Genomic DNA, 17,849 nt, shown 5'->3' on the forward strand with positions numbered 1-17,849 from the left:
AGGATAGCTTTATTAAGCTGTTTGTGCTAATTTGGGAAGTAGTTAAAACGGAAAGTGCGTGACATGCAGTCTGGGGAAAGGATGGAGCGCGGCCACCAGACAAAATCCCAGTTTTCCCAAAACCCGTGACCCTACCCTCTTCTCCTTCCCTTTCTTCCCCTAGACTGGGTGGGCAGGGCGGAGAAATCCACCAGTCGAGGGTGCAGGGCAGCTCCCAGAACATGAACCGTGCTCCTGGCTCCCCCAAGTGCCCCCGGTACCTGCGGCCTGATGCCACCAGGGACCCTACCCCTAACCCTCATTCCAATCCCTTTTTCCCAGTTATAAATCCCAGTTTAGGTGCAGCCCAATGCAGTTCTGTTCCCCTGAACCCTTTCCTTTGTCCCCCCAGAGAGGCGCTGCCACTCACGTGGAGCAAAATGGCAGCAGCTTTGTTTCAACAAAATGGAGAACAGGCACGCATGGGTGTTTCTTCTTCCCAAAATCCCTTTGTTCCCTTTCCCGCCATTGCCCCAAACCCCTCCTGCTTCCCTGTTGGTGTGGGTGCTGCCCCTCCTGGAGATCATGTTGCTCCCCCTCCCTCTGCTTCTCCTCTTGTGGGCGTTCCCTCCGGTCCTTTGCATGTTCCCACAGTCCTGTCATCGGCCCCGCCCTCTCCGACCATGGAGGGCTCTGTTGGCTCTGCCCCTCAGTCTCAGGATTGGGACAGCTCCCTTCCTGCTTCCCACGACCCACCTCCAGGTTCCCACAGTTCCGGAGGGGTGGCGGGGGGAGGCAGGAGGGGGGAGCGGGAACGAGCTTGTATAGTACAGCAGCCGTTTTTAACTCCAGTCTCCTATAGCGCAGGAGGGGAAACCCTAAATGGGAACCCCTTTCCTACGAGTCTATAAAAGAGATCAGCAAAATGCAAAGAGATTTCGGCTCCAAATGTCCCTTTTTCAGGGGCATTTTACAAGCAAGTCTTACATCAAAAACAATGGTGCCTGCAGACCTTAAGTACCTGTTCAGTTGCTTGCTCCTTCCATCAGAATACAAATTATGGGAAAGAAAGTGGAAGAGATTAGCAGGAGATCTCCTCCTGGAGATCTTAGAGAGACCATGTAGCCTCAATTTTGCAGAAGAATCAATCACTTTAAACCACCTTATTGGTGAGGGAAAGCCCAGCGAGGCCTGGCTGCAAACTAGGGAGATTCCAAGTGTGGTGCTGGACATGTCCAGGGGTGTGGCAGAGCGTGTGTTCCTGGCCATGCCCACCAAGAAGCCAATGCAATCATATACAGCAATTAAACAATCTGTTGCTGAGCCTTTTATAGAGTTTGTGGACCGAGTCAGGGCAGCTGTGGAAAGGCATGTGGAGGGACCGGAACTCCAGGACAAGGTCCTCCTGGAAATCACATCCATGAACGCCAATGAAGTGTGCAAAAGAATCATTTTAGCATTGCCGGTCTCACCACTGCCGACCCTCGATCAAATAACAGAGGAATACACACAGAAAGCACAGCTCATGACAGAAGAAATACCAAAGACACCTCGAGACAAAGTGATCGCCCTGGCTGCCGCGCCTTCAAAGAACTGCTCCAAGGCAGTTTCCATCTAAGCGCCAGTGCTTCCACTGCAATCAGGAGGGACCTTTTCTAGCCCAATGTCCATTTTTAGGGAGTGCAACACCAGGGGCTGCAGGAGGCGGGGGGAGGGGAACCCCACCTGTCAAAAAAACTAAAGGGGGAGCGCGGACTTGCCTCGCGTGCAGATAAAAATGAGGCAGGTCACAGCGCTGCAAGAGGAGCCGCAATTCACCATATAGTTCCATCTGTAAGCGGCTGTCTATCAACAACTGACAACAGGGAGCCTTATCGGCTCCAACTCACTAATCCTGTCCATTTTTATTCTCAGGACTGGCATTTCTTTATAGCGGATGCACAGCTTCTATTGCACATCTGCCGCTGCGAAACACAACAGAGAGAAGATCTCCTGAACTGTAGGTACCTCATTGTCAGGGACACAAAACACACTCCACTTGAGATAGAGATTCCTCCTGTGATTTCCACACTTAACCCAAGGGTCTTCTATCTCATGGCACACTGTGTCCACCCCCACCTCTTCCTACTGAAGGGCCAGATCACTGTACAGGCAATTCCCATCCGTCGTGCTCTGTGTAACGATCTGGAACTCTTGGTCTTTTACGCTGAGAAGCTGGGAGAGGAAAAACCCCTCGTATGGTGCAGCCTTAAGTGTGAGGGGCATTCAATACATCTCCAGGGGATGATGGACACCGGAGCAGATGTGACAGTCATTCCACCGCACAAATGGCCGTCACAATGGGGGTTGCAAAGCATGGGAACGCCAGTTTTAGGACTATGCAGGCCTCAATTCGTAAAACAATCTAGAAGCATAGTACAAATTAAGGGACCAAACGGACTATTGGCCTCAGTACGTCCATTCTTGATTGACAGCAAATTTACCTTGTGGGGGAGAGATGCCATGTCCCAGTGGGGAGCCAAATTGGAATTTCTGGTCCCCCAGAGTTTTTAGGTGTGGCCACTGAAGAGTGCCCCACTCAGAAACTGAATTGGCTCATGGATAGGCCAGTCTGGGTGGAGCAGTGGCCACTGAGTAAGCAGAAATTGCAGGCGCTCATGAAGCTTGTAGAGGAGGAACTAGCTAAAGGTCATATTGTAGAAATGAATAGCCCCTGGAATTCTCCTGGTTTTGTTATTAAAAAACTGGGGAATGACAGGTGGCGACTCCTCCACAACCTGAGAAGAATCAATGATGTCCCTCCAACCGGGTATGCTGTCTCCTTCTATGCTGCCCCAAAATTATAGTTTGGCTGTGAATGATATAAAGGAGTGTTTCTTCCAAATTCCCCTTCACCTAGCCGGCACTTCTCAACTGCTTGAGGTCGTGGCAGGTAGCCACCGCAATGTTCCCAAAGTCTTCATTCAAGTCCTCATGACTTGAAGAAGCATGGTACCTGCTGAAGAGACAAACCAAGGCACATTCAGCCCAGGAGATTTCTAGAGCAGTTTGATGAAAATTTCCTGACAGGGGTGTTGGACGGGCCAAGAGAGGCTTTGTCTGCTTGATCTCATGCTTACAAAATGGAAAAATCAGTGTGAGAGACAGTATTGGCTGCAGGTGATCAATTTCATTATTCTGAGGAAAGAGGATCAAGACAAAAAGTTGGCTCATAATCCTGGATTTTGTGAAAACAGAATTTGGTGCTTGGCATTCCAAGATCTGCTTGTAAGAATCCCAAGAAAAGCAGTCTTGGAATGCAGTCATGGAATATAGTCATGGAAAGTAGTCGTGGAATGCAGTCACAGTTTTACAAATGTCAAAACTCACCTGGACTGAGTCCAACAAGCAGTCCAATCCTTCCTTGTGAAAGGAAACAAGAAGGGTCTCTACAGCTATATCAGCAGAAAAAAAGAAGACTAGGGAAATCAAGGGATGGTTGTAGGAGGCAGGAGTGGAGAACTGCTGACAAAGGACATGGAGAAGGCTAAGTATTCAATATCTTCAATTTGGGTCTTTATGGGTAAGCCCTGAGAAAAGTGAGGTTTCTGAGACCTGTGGGAAAGTCTAGAGAAAAGACTTAAATGTAGTGGAAAAGTATCATGTTAGGGAACATTTAAACAAACTGGACATATATAAGTTGATGAGACTTGATGAGATGCACCTGCAAAGTATGGGGGGGCTGACTGATGTCATTGTGAGGTCATTCTTGCTAATCTTTGAAAGCTTATGTTGGCTGGCAGAAATGCTTGAGGTTTGGAAAAAAGCAAATTTCACTCCTCCCTTCATAAAGGGCAATAAGGAGGACGTGGAAAACTACAGGTATGTCAGCCTCATTTCCATCTCAGTGAAGATGATGGAGAAAATCCTTCTGGAAATTTTTTCCAAGTACTGAGGTCAGAAAGTGCTTGATATTAGTCAGCATATATCTGCAAAGCGGAAATCATCTTTGGCCAACATAAAAGCCTTCTATTAGGAGAAGACCAGCTTTGTGGAAGAGGGAAGAACAGTGGATTTTATTTATTTTTACTTTAGCAAGGTTCTCAGCATTATCCCCCATAATAGCCCCACAGACAGACTTATGATATATGAACTAGATCTGTAAAAAATAAGGTAAATTGAAAACAGTCTTGCCTATCTTTAATCAGTACCAGTAAGTCCAGCCACAGGCCAGTAACTAGAGATGTATCCAAAGGGTCTTATATTGTTTAATAATTTCATTAATTATGTGTATGATAGAACAGTGTGCAAGTCTGAACATTGCATAAAGGAGGAGTTTCAATAAAGTAAAAAATTGTGCTGGCATTCAGAAGGACTTCAGTAAGCTGGAGAGATGGAGCTGGAGAGAGCAAAGTAAAAACAGGTTTGCAGAGAAGGGCATGGGGGTTCTGGTGGACAGCAAACTGAACATGAGCCAGCAATGTGTCCTTTCAGCTAAGAAAAGCAACTCAGCCTTGGTTGCATTAAGAAAAGCATTGCCAACAGGTCAGGGAGTGAAATCTTTCCCCTTCTGGTGAAACACATCAAGAGTGCTGAGTCGAGTTCTGGTCTCCCCAGTATGAGAGAGACAAAGATTTAATAGAATATGGTCCCTAGTTAATGGCCACAAAGATGATTAAGGGATTGAGCATCTGTGATATGGGGAAAGGCTGAGACACCTGGGACCACTCAGATGGAGAAGAGAAAGTTAGCAGAATCTGACACGGGAAAAATGGAACTAGACTCTCAGTGGCAGCCAGTGAGGGGATAAAAGGTTGTGAATACAAGCTAAAATCCAATAAATTACCTTTAAATTGAGAAAAAAAAAAATATTCCTCGCTGTAAGTATAATTGTACACTGGAAGCAGGAGGCCTAGGAAGTCTCCATCCCTGGACAAACTTCTCTAGTTGACTCTTCTTGTACAGGGGCATTGTACTCAAGAGTCTCCAGAAAGCCCTTCCACCTGAAGAAGGCCCTAGACTCAGCAATTCAAAACCGCAATGATTCTGTGATATAACTATTCTATGATAAACCCACAGGCCAGTTGTACTTATGCCAAATTAACATTTTTAAGATAGATGCTAATGCATACAATTGTTTAGCAGGTGTACATATCAGAAATTTCTGTTGATTTACCTGAGCCCAAATGACCCAGCCAGTTAGTGTGGTTAAAGTATAAAGAGAATGATACCACTTTGTTAGGCTGCTTTTCATTCCCTGAGCTTGACAGCCAGCAGTCTACTTATGGGTAAATGCCATAAGACAATCTTTGGCATAAACTCATCATAAGTAGAACTTGTACCTTCAAAAATCAAACCAATACAGATTTGGTCTCTGGTGGTCAGTGTTGCCCAAGGAACACTAACTACAGATCCTTTACCAATTTTCAATGTTTTCATGCAAGTTTTTCATTTTTTTTTAATGCAATTTTTTCAATTTTTTTTTAATGTAATGTATTCTATTTCCACCAAGCAAAATTCCTGCAGTCATGGCAAAGAGGAAACTCTAAGATTTTGTATTTTTTAAATTTAGGAGTTGATTTCTTACGTATCTGGAAAAACAATACATTGTGTGATCAGGAAAGAAAGGCAGTCTCTAAGAATTCCTGAAAGACAGATCCATGTATAATTGCCAGTATACACTTCAACATTCAGAAGAGCTAATTTCAATGGAGAAGAAAAAGGTAAAAGAGAAAGCTGATATGTTTGTCCTCAAGACCATATGAGTTGTTTCCTTTCATTTATATAGCTAGCATTTTTCTTGAATTGCCAGTTTTTCATTCCAGCAGTCATAGAAAGATAGTGTCCTTGAATAGAAGCAAGAGGAAGTATTTCTTTAATTTTGATTAGAAATATATTTTGTAGAAAATTTCTAATTATATCCATAACATTATTAACAAAATAGGATTGCTGTAGATTTCAGCAATGAGAGGCTTGTTGACTTAAGTGGGTTGATATGACGAAGGAAGGAAAGGTTCCTGGTGTTCAGCTTAACCAATCTCTTAATCATAGCTTTTCCAAACTTTGACCAATCAAAATTCTCGTTCTGAAGTTCATCCTGTATATCTGTATATCTACTTTTTTTTTTTTTTTTCAATTTCTAATGTGGCTGATTAAATATTTAAGCCATTCTAGAGGTATGTGAACATGACATTCTATTCTTATACCCTAACCATGTAGGGAAAATTCCAGTAAGATGAGTCAGTGTGATTGCTCCTTTGTGTTGGTTTTATTTTTTTTTTATTTTTTGCTTATTCTATTGCTGCAGTGATTAGGATTTCAGGCAATGAGCTAAAACAATATATTACTAGACTTGCAGTCAATCAGATCACTATCACTTCAAACATCATTTAAGAAGATCTACATTTTTTATTATTTATATAGCTCCATAGTTCATGGTGCTACATAGAACAAATCAAAGACAGATTCCCTGCCCCCTAAGAGCTTACAGTCTAGGCAAGTACAAGAACAACAGGAGAAGATAACACAGGCAGGGGACAGAGAGGGGTAGTAAATGAAAATAAAGACAATTAGATTACAGTCACATGAAAAGCTAATGTTTTTATTTTGGTGGATACAAACTGGGGAGATGAGGTGTTTGAGTAACTTTAATTAGAACTAGATTTAAACGAAGGCCAGAAGAAAAGGGCTTTGAAAATAAATTTCATCATGTCAGAGGTGCTTGTAGGAAGGCAGAGAGGTAAGACTGGAAGAGAACCGGACACTAGCATGTTTGAGGTTGGAAAGCAATGATCTTTTAAGTAAGAGAAGCCAACCTCAGTGACCCATTGTTTTCCTAGACATCCTTGAAATTCTGACAGGAACACAATCGCTTCTGTACACAGTTCTACCTTAAATATTATATCCATATATATTTGGGGCTGTATTGGATAAAATCTTGATTCCTCTTAAGTAGGAGTTTTGACACTTCTTTCAAAGGACTATTTCAGTTATCATATTTTGTGTTTGTTGATGTATTTGGAGACTAAGTGAAGCTGTGTCTGAAGTACTTCACATTTTTCTAATATCCTTAATATAAAAACAATAAAACATTATTTTATAGCATAATTTTTTACCTCTTAGTATGGTATTACCTCTGCTCATGAGCTCTTTTCCCTGAAAATATTTTTATTTTGTAGAATATTAGGGCATTTCTCCTACTTGTGGCTTTGGATTTTGGCACAATATATCTTTTCCCTGATGAACTATGTTTTTTCAATTCTGAAATATTAACAAGTTAGTGTAGTAGGACTCAACTGTGTCATTTTGGGGGTTGTGAACACTCTATGGATGAAATCAGGAAATATTAATGAACAGAGCCTCAAGTAATAATAAAATGAAAGAAAAGGTTACTTCAAATCTATACTGAATTCTTTAACTGAGAATTGAGACGGAAATTTCAGAAAGAAATATCACATATAAAATCTGCCAGATACTCCCTGTATGTGTCTGTACTTCTGTTTACATAAAAGAATACCTGCTGATGTCTATAATTGGACAAATCCTCATTTACTATAAAGCACCAGAGATCTCTTGATTTCATCCAACCATTTGGCTCATTATTTTAACTACCAGTCCTCCACAAATGTCATTTATCAACAACATAAAAGGGGGGGGTTGTCCTTTTTTTGCTAGTTATCTATTGCTATACAACCATGCTGAGGCAACCTGAAGATCTAAATAGTATCTTTTGTGTCTTAAAGATGTCTATTTTCATTGAAACAGACACAGGGCAAAAAAAGTCCTGTTCAATTTTTACCTCCAATTGTCATCCACCGGGCAGCGTCATTTCACTGAGCTATAACTGCTTTAAAATTCTTCTCTAGGGTGACATTTAAAATCAGTCAGAGAAGCACCCATCATCCTCTCCTGAAATCAGCAGACTAATTAAGCTGTTATATGAAATCACATAAAGCAGTTACATATGGATTCCGAATCTTTGTGTGCCAGATCCTCTCTTGATTTTTGCTGGGAAGTTCCATCAATTTTAATGACAGTACAGAAATTTATACAGCATGAGAACTTTTGAATTTTGAGATAATCCTTTCAGAGGCCTTTCTAAACAAGGAATTTTTCTTCAGAATTGAGGAAATTCAGTAAAAAGAAGTAGCAGTAAAAAGAAAGAGAAGCTTTTAAAGAAATTGAAAGAAATTGAACTTGTTTCTAGTACAAAACTATCAGTAATATTTTCTACTCTTTTGGGGGTCAAGTCTTTATTAGTCAATTTTCTGTAAATGTCTTAATACAGAAAAAATTACTAATGCACAAAAAACTAACAGTATGAGTTAGTGTATGATTGTTGAGAAAAAACCCATTATACTACTGTGAATCTGTGGAACCATGCATTTCTAGTCTTGATCTTTAATACAAATCTCCAGTTATTTTGCATATTTCCCTCAAAAATGGAAGGCTGAAATTGTGACCAAAATCTTAATTAAGCCACACTACCTCTGTGACAGAAGTTTTGTTCCTTGAGGAACTTTAACCCAATAAAATATTTGAAACATATTCTGCATTCACTTTTACTTTGGCTCACAAAAAGCTTTATGAGAATTAGTCTTGAGCATCAAGGTGAGAATGAAATCCTGCTTATTTCAAAATCCTCAATGGAGAAAAGAACGGTGTGTTTGAATATAATACAGCATTTTATTACATGATTTTACAAATTTTATTGTAAATCATCAATCAAATGCAATAGCCAATTTTTTCCATTCCAAGCCATCATAATTAGGAGTTTTCATTGTGTTATGACAGTTACTCTTTTCCCCTTTGTGTTTTAAAGAATTAACTTAAATATAAATTATGTACGTTTATTCATTTCCAGAAAAATTGCTTGAAGTGTTTTTTTCTTCTTTATACTTCAGACAAAGATAACCTGTTCTTTGTAATCACATAAATGGGGATGAAGCTCACAAATATCAGAGAATTTGCTTTCTCAGTCCCTGCTCACAATGGAAATGGCCAGCTCAATCTCTATGAAGATTTATGATAACTGGGTAGTAGACACAAACCTCCCATTTACCCCCAAATTTCATGATATAATTTTTACAGTTTGGATTATATATATTATATTTCTGTGCCATAAAGACGATGATAAGATTAAATCAAGCCCAAGTAAACAACAAATCTCTTTACTTATCAATGACTTATTATCTATTATTATTTCAATGTTTTTGGGGGGGTATTTTAATGTTTTTGGGGGCTAAAGTAAAATTAATTTTTTTCCATGTAAAGACCATCTGAATAATCTTTTTTGGTTGACATAACATTCCTACATAGTCCATACTATACATTTCTTTTAAGATACAAATAAATTTACAGTAGACAGAAGTGCAAGATTCAGCATCTGTAGGGCAGTATTCCAAAACGTTATGTCCAGGAACTCACCACAGTCAGGACATACAAGTTAGCTTTGAAGCAGCTAAGAGCCAAATCCTGCAAATAGTATCACAATGTGCTGTAATGGCTTCTGTCAGAAATCCCAGCAAGCTCTCTTGTCACAAATTTAGTGGCAAGAATCATCAGGATAGGGCACTAAGCTGAAGCTAAGTACCAGTACTGACACAAGGTACTGCACATATGTTGCTCAAATCACACAGCAAAACCAAACCAACTAAAACTGACATAAATGTAATGCTTTCTTTTTTTCTTTTTTTTTTTTTTTTTTTTAATTTTGTGCATTGGATTCAAACAGTAAACTGAGTGCATATTAACTTCTATCACAATGTGGTCAAGAGGTCTGTGTCTTTTACCATTTACACACAATTGTTCATGACAGCATGTTATCAGCTTAGTGGAAACCAGGGGTGTACCATGGTAAGCAATGGTGGTAGTGCACCTATTTTTTTTAATATTATATAACTTGAAAATATGTCTCTTCTAAGATTCCTTTTTCATGATAAAAATAGTTTTCACCAAACGTTGGTGGTGCGCACGCACTACCACTCATGCTTGGCATCACACCCCTGACGGAAACACATGTTCTTATTTTGTTGATAAAAAGTATTACAAAAATTTCCATACAAAAACTATTTTCATAGAAATCTTGCATTTCCACAAATAAACCTGAACATTTTTTTTTTTTGAAAAAAAAAAAAACTGCTCAAGAATATTGTTCATTTAGTACTGTGACTGAATTGAAAAATGCAGTCCTCCTTTAAGTTCTTGACATTCACTTCTTTTAGGTAACCCATCCCTCTTCCAACATTAGCAAGAATAGCACAGGCTCCATTGAGTTCAATTAGTAGCAGGAACAAGTGTTTCAAAACCCATTCAGGCTAAAATGCAAGCCCTCTACATGTGAAATACACTGCTTCCCACCCCCCTCCCTCTTTTCACAACTATAGAAAAGAAAATCGATTGCTTATATCTAAAGTTTGTAAGATACATTCCTTTGTACTAAGGAAACTTTTCTTCATCTAAAAATTGGGTCAAAATTCTGGAAATATTTTTGTTGGTGTTTTTTAGATCAAAGTTCCAACCCAGCTAATTTTTTTTTTTTTTTGTAATTATTAATTTACTTAGTTCAGTGTCACAAACAGTCAAAAAAAAAAAAAAAAAAAAAAAAGCAGATGAGCATCCTCATATTTATTCTTCTCTTCATGGGATTCATGTTTCTTCACTTTTAACATTTCTTCCATCCAGAAAGAACACATCACCTTGTCCAGATGGTAGTTTCAGTCTACCAGCAGTTACCAACTTTTCTGTGCTGGGAAGTTCAGAAGAACATATGGTTTCTTGTTCCACTACAGTTCTGAGACTAGACTCCTTCTGTGGTTTGTATCATCTTGGGCATCTATTCTCCCTTTTCTGGCAACCCTTGAACTTCAAAAGGAACCTGTAACTTCTCACTGAGACTGCATTTGAAACCAGCCACAAAACTCACATGGAACATTCATTCATTCAGAGTGGTGGAAACCCATGACAAACAGTGTAACCCTGCATAACTTGGTTGATCCATGATGCTTGTGATTCGAGTCTGGCCATTGCAACTGCTGAGATCACAGAGTCTCTAGTTCATAGACACAGCGGCATGAGGTAACTCATTTTATTTTGCACTTGTTGCATATTTCCACAGGAAACATTCTTGCAAGGTTGTTTGGAAAAACGACGACAGTTTGTGCTTGGGCTATTTGGCTTCCCAGCTCTATGCCATGGTTTCTTTGCCTGGCAACCTTCTGTCGTTAAATGTGTGCATGTTGATAACTTCTTCTGTTTTCACAATAACGGGGGCCTGTGGCTTGTGTTTTAATCGACGCTGACACTTCAGAGACATCCTTAGCTCCTCTACCATGGCACTACAGAAGGACCTCTACAGAAGGAAATAGAGGAACAAGAAAAAGAAATATCTGTAAGAAATTACTAACTGCAGTGTCTAGAAGCAGATTCATTGTACTGGCAGACACTTGTCATTCTTTGCTTTGTTCCAGTCTGAAGCTCAAAGCAAATTGCTGGCCTTATTATATGCATCACTCTATATGCATATTATTATTTAATAATAATTAAAATTACTTCTCAAACTGTGATGACTCAGTGTAAAAATCACCTTGCCTGGCAAGGTAAAGAAAAATCACCTTGTTTTTCTGGCAGGTACTAAATCTGGATGCATATGTTACATAAAACTACTTCAAGCAGATTTTCTGTCAACATGTTAGCTTTACAGTACAGTATCTGAATGTTACATATCTGTTAGGCATTCAGTAGAATCTCCTTAGCCATATTTCAAAATAATAATTGCATTTCTATGGAACTAAAGTAAGAGTTCTTCCACAAAACATGAAGTTTTAGTATAGGATGTTTACCTGAATTTATCTTTAAATACTGTTAAAATCCAGATCTGTTACTGAAAACTGATATTTATATCCATAATTTATAATATCTTCTATATATAAACACTTTTACCACTACTGATTATCATTTATGGAGTGTGTGTTTGAAAAAAAAAAAAAAAAACCCAAAGAAACCAGCAATCCAGTTTTGTTGGTCTTCATGAAAAGTATATTAAAAAAGTTTATTACCATGTTTACATCAAATCCTCAAAGCCCTTTTTCCAGTTTGCAGTGCAAGCAATTTGAAAAGTTGAAAATTTTGAAAAATCTCCCTATTCCCTCAGTCTGACTGAATTTTCTACTGCTAATGGTGTGCTGAGCAATTAACCTTCTCTCAGTGTGAGAATTGAGTATCAAATGACATATGGTAATAAGGAAAAAGTATCTCTCTTTTGGGCTCTGCATCATAGTTTAACTTAAAACATTTTCCAGACAATGGAGAAATAGAATAACTAAAAAATCTATCCCAGAAGCTGAGATGTTAAACCAAGCCTCTGACAATTGCTCTCAGACAAAACAAATTTGAGGTGTGGTCTAACCCTTTGCATTTTTCTCTCTTAATAACTAACCTCCAGGCCAGGGACATGATCAGGAAAAAAAAGGCAAATGAACAAATGAAAAGCAAACAAACAACCTATCGAACAAGAACTAAAAATGTCAAACCACCTACAATTACTCTATCTCATGACCAATTTTTGATTTTGTTTGATTAGTGGTAGTCAATATATAATTGTCTCATTTGTCTTTCAAATAAAAATCCTGCTTTATTTTTGAACTGTTATATCTTCATTATTCATACAAATCTGAGGCTTGGCAATTAGATCCAGAAAATATTTAAGCATCTCACCCTACCTAGTTCACTGGGAACTTATATTCATAAAAGTCTGCATTCTGCTTCCAACCTCCAGGGCTGAAAGCAGTAAGGCACTCATCTTTCCCCATTAAATTTTACAGCTTTGTCGTTTGGCAATAGTAGAAATTCTGTGATACACACTGGTGCTTGGCTTAGTCATGGATCCTATTAGAATTCACATTCCCATTCTCCATACATGGTTATCAATCCAATAGGTATGCTCTGAAAGGACCTAACAAATTAAGTTCCTTAAAAAGTGTGACAACTGCTAAAGAAGAATATGTGGCAGATATCCTTTTCTTCGGTGCAAACAGACATCAGCTGGAGAATTAGGGCTGAACATGAGTCACATTTAAGAGTGTCAATATAATAGCATCTTCTGCCAGATATATTTAAGCTTGTGTTTCAGTAAACAGCTATAACCTACAGGCATTAGACCATTCCAAGGTAAAGTCACTTGCAGTTGCTGCCTACTGATCCTGTCCTGTTCCACTTGGCATGGTAGCAGTTAACAGAGGCATAGAGAGAGAAAGGGAGACGGGGAAAACATGAGCTGTTCTGTAGATTAGGGATGAGAGCACACAGCAGCAGAGGAAGGGCTTCAGTAGTAGCTCCTATCTAACTGAGAACTTCAATAGTTTTACATAAAATTCCATTTTGTGTAGAAGAGTGCAAATATGAATTGTCTTAATTAGTAATTAGAACTGAACATGAATCCAACAAAGCCTGAACAAATGCCCTCTTCCCTAATCCTTTGCATGAATAAGGAAATTGGCAGGTTGAAAGTGAAGGAAGTGATAATCTTGCTCTGGGTGTGATATATTTCCTTTGAAGCATTTCTTTCTCCTGCTGAATTTGAAATAAAGGAATAATGCCTACTGAACTTACAGCAGAAATGATTTTACCACCTACAACTAAGAAAAGTTTAAGTTGTGAATCCAAAGGAGAAGAAGGTATATTTCTCTGGTTCAGAGTCAAATACATATCCTTCAGAGGTGAAAATTTGGCATTTCTGGCTGAAGTGAGCTCTGCAATGTGCACTGTGTTGACATCCAAGACAGCTTTCTTTGTGTGAATGAGGTGGCTAAAATTCCTGATTGAATGGTTTGAATGTAATATGTCAGATCTTAATGCATAAGGTATCTTTGCTGACCGTTGTGTAGAAAGTAGAAAACTCTACCTCCTTATCCTGCTATACCTTGAAAGAAAATATTCAATTCTCTTAGACTTTCCCTTTTTTCTAATAAAATGCTGTTGCTTAAGATCAAAACTGCCATTATAATTCTGAAATTGAAATTAACCCTGAAATATTTTAAAAGGGCAAGATTTAATTTAGTATTCCCGAATGGCTTACAGGCTAAATTGCTAAGGCTTGAAGATCTTGGCATTTCCACTATGTGAGATAGCATATAACATATAGTTATAGCATATAACTCAGGAATTTCATAGGGAATACATTAAGAAGTAAATGGTGCAACTCAGCACTACACCACTTATAGCCATCATATGGCTCTCACCTCTGGAACTGAAGACCTAGCTAAAGCATTCTGAGGAACAAAATCATTCTAAATTTTAAAATGATGCATTAGCTCTTAAAACTTTCAAGACTGTGTTCCTTGTCTTCTTTTTTGCCAAGACATCTAAGAAGAGTGCCAAATTAGAACAAATCCTTTTCAAGAGGAATCAATCCACCAAATCCTTTGCAAAAATCTGCAAAGGGTATAAATTTTTATGTAATATCAGTAGGAAATGGATTTCAACCAGCATCCAAGAGGAGAGAAGAGGCATGTCAACATTCTGAAATACCTTGAAAATGATATCTTAAGAAACTTGACAACACATTTCATCTGGGAATTTTACCTGGATATGAAAACTCATTAAAAGGGAAAGGAGTGACAGTCTTAATAAAGTAGGTACCACAACTTTGAGAGAGTTATTCTATATAAAATATTCTTCCATTCTATGTTTTTATTTTTTATACATTTTTATGGGCTCTTGTACGTACATATGGTAATAAAAATATTGTTTCTGATTAAGAGTATTGTTACATATCTTCTGTTTATTTGCTTGCTTGTTTCAAATTTCACTCACTGAAATAGTCATGTATTTTAAAAATATTGTTTCACAGCAATGTAAGAGTTTATGATCCAGATCTTTTTTCTTCTTTGGATTCTATCTGAGAAATATAAGGAAGAGTTTTCACACATATTAAAAAAGTCATATTCAATAAATTTTAGAAAGGATTTATGGTTTACTTTTTCTAATTGAAATTAATATTTTTTTTTTGTCTAATTTCAATTCAAATCTCTGTAGTTTCCATTTTCTATACCTTTAAACTTTGTGTGTTCTTTCAGTGTTAGAATACAATTTTTGGAATAATAAGACATGAAAACAAGAAGTACCTCTAGAATATATATTTTTTATGACAGAGAGAAGATGTTTTCAAATATGATTTTAGAAAAGATAATCCAATGTCTTGATCCTGAAATCAATTGCTAAGGGAAAACAGCATGATGTTTACAGAATTGAAAGGCTACATTTCAAAAGTGTTGTCCATCATGGTATTGAGCACTTTAGTATATATTACAAGACTCTCCATTTAATTCAAAAAAAATAACCTCTTGCTCCCAACTTACCTTCCACATTGCAGGCATGTTACAAGAACATCAGTTATTATCGATTTTTCACTAACCCTTACAAAATCTTAAGTTGTCTTCTTAAATGCTACCAGAAAATAAATGCTGCCTCCAAGTCAGCAAATGCTAGAAGATATCATCAAATGCTAGATATCATCAAATGCTAGAAGAATTTAAGGACAGTGTTCAGCTCTCTAAACCATAGTGCACATAAGTGCATCTGTTTTGTTGCAGCATATCATGATAAAACATTACAAAAAATGTACAAAAGATAATTTTAATCAGAACTGTAGTTCTTAGCCTTCGAACACAAAACAATTCTGAAAAAATGTTCATCTCCTTAAGGTGAATAAAGAAGTAATCTTTAGAAGATGAAGATGAGTGTCAGACACCTCTGTCATTCTTTGCCACAGCTGACATCTCACAAGTCATGGAGAATCAAGATGAGAATTTTGCAAAATGTTACCACCACTTACAAGCTGATTAGACAGCTTGTGCATGGCTTTACTGTATGAGAAAAAAAAAACCACTTTTGCATATGTGTATTAATATGAAAGGTAGATAATACTTACACTACTTTCATTATTTTGCTTTATGGGAATTTAGAAAGGTAATTAGAAATCACAATAGCATTTGTTAGACACATAATTATGAGACAATCACCATAGATTTTTCTTTTAACAGCCTAAAAAGAGCAACAGGAAGAAAGTACAGCATGCCTGCACCACTCTAAACATTCTGATTTGTGATTAATAGTCCGTATGTTTTATATGGTTTATATTTTCCCTTTGATCCAGATAACATAAAGATGACTGACAATATTCAATAGAAGGATTTAAGATTTACTGAGAAGTTCATTACTTGCAGTCTTGTCTGTCAGACATTATTTGAAGATTTGTTTAATTATCTTAAAGCAGTAACAGCAGTAATCCTGTATTGTCTTGTTGTGTTATGGGTCATTGTTCTAGCATTTAGGAGGACATATCAATCAAACTGCTTTTTGTCTTGAAGCTGAGAATGAATGCACAGTCCTACCCTGACTCTCCCTCCTAATCACTTTCTGATTCCTATGCCACTCCTTCAGGGATTTTAAATATGTGTGTGGAAAACCTGTCAATCTTCAACCCTTTAGACAGAAAAACAAATTCTATCAAAACGTTGGCTTAGGATCACAAAGAGATGAACAATTAAAGAGAAAATACCCTCAGAAAAAATAATATATCACAGTAATTGAATTACAAGCATTTCGAAGTTGAAGTGTACTTGTAATGATCAGAGTTTTAGGTTGCGTAGTTATATATCTATTCTTAAACATGACAATAGATGAAAGGTTGCACATGTGCATACTATACATATCTATGCATATATATATATATATATATGCATAATACAGTTCCATTAAAAATATTTTGCCACTGACTTTTCTGATGCAGTACAGTTTAAATCCATAGCAAGTATAATGCACAAGTACACTACAGATTAAATTCACACCAATTACCTGAATATTTCACCAGTATATTCTCAATTTTAGATTAAGCAATTATTTGGCATTTTGGTAGAAATAGAACAAGCAACAATTTTAGGAAGTTATTTTCAGACCAAAATCCATGATAGACCAAAATATTTGTCCCTTGTATGAAACAGAAATTTTACTGCCCACTCAAATGAGGACAATAATATCAAGCAAAGTGAAAATTTTAATTCCACAGATAAAGCTTGGTGTTCACCATAGTATCTACAAAAATCACCACCAGTAGAGTAGTTCCATACAGCTTGATGAAGTATGAGGTGCTTTACCCTGTAACTGAATGCTGGTTGTTTCAAGGACTTTAGTAGCTATTTGACAGAGGATCAACAAAAGTCTGATGGGACTGACCCTTCCTATTACAAAACACTGAAACAATTTTCTTCAGGCTGAGTTTCTTTCTCGCTCAGTTTTAGAGTTATGGGATGAACTTAGATGACATACAGGACCTCACTTCAGGCCACTTCTTGTGTTTATTGTAAGTGTCTCCCAGTGGAACAATAAAATTCCAGCTTGCCTTAAATAAATTATCAGCTGGTGTAAAAAAAAACTCATATAAAACAAACAAACAAAAAGAAAAATCACCAAAAACAATTCCACCACTCTCAGATTCTAAAATTTATTTCCTAACAGAAAAAAATGCACTCGGGTGGATGACAGAGACTTCCAGGAAAGTAACACCTGAGTTCATTTAAAGTCTTCTGAAACTATTTTCTTTGTTTCCAGCCTGACAGCTACCCTTCTTCCTGTGGTTGATGGGGAATTTCTATTAGTGCAGAAAGCTTTTTTCAAAGTGTTTTTTTTTTAGCTCTGCCAGCAGCCTTTCTGGCCATCACACTGACCATGATGTTTTTCTGACTCACCTGTGGACCTAGGCTGGGGCAGAAGGGATTGCACTTGTGTGGTTCCACTCTTTCCTCTCAGAGAAATCCCAGAGGATGTCATAGGGCAATTGCTCATCAGCCCCGAGGGCTCTCTCTCATGCAGGATTCCACAAGGTTTCATCCTGT

The 17,849-nt window shown here is 37.8% G+C and overlaps 1 protein-coding gene across 1 annotated transcript in view; it reads right to left on the reverse strand.

The window, feature by feature from the left end:
- Positions 1 to 10,595: 10,595 nt before the first annotated feature.
- Positions 10,596 to 17,849, reverse strand: part of GRIK2 (glutamate ionotropic receptor kainate type subunit 2) — a 358,915-nt gene continuing 351,661 nt past the window's right edge. Inside the window, exon 20 of the mRNA XM_053937989.1 lies at positions 10,596 to 11,308. Coding sequence (XP_053793964.1) covers positions 11,144 to 11,308 — 165 coding nt within the window. The 3' untranslated portion in view covers positions 10,596 to 11,143. The remainder of the gene's footprint in view (positions 11,309 to 17,849) is intronic.

The sequence above is a fragment of the Vidua chalybeata genome, chromosome 3 (assembly GCF_026979565.1).
Source record: "Vidua chalybeata isolate OUT-0048 chromosome 3, bVidCha1 merged haplotype, whole genome shotgun sequence".
Lineage (NCBI taxonomy): Eukaryota > Metazoa > Chordata > Aves > Passeriformes > Viduidae > Vidua > Vidua chalybeata.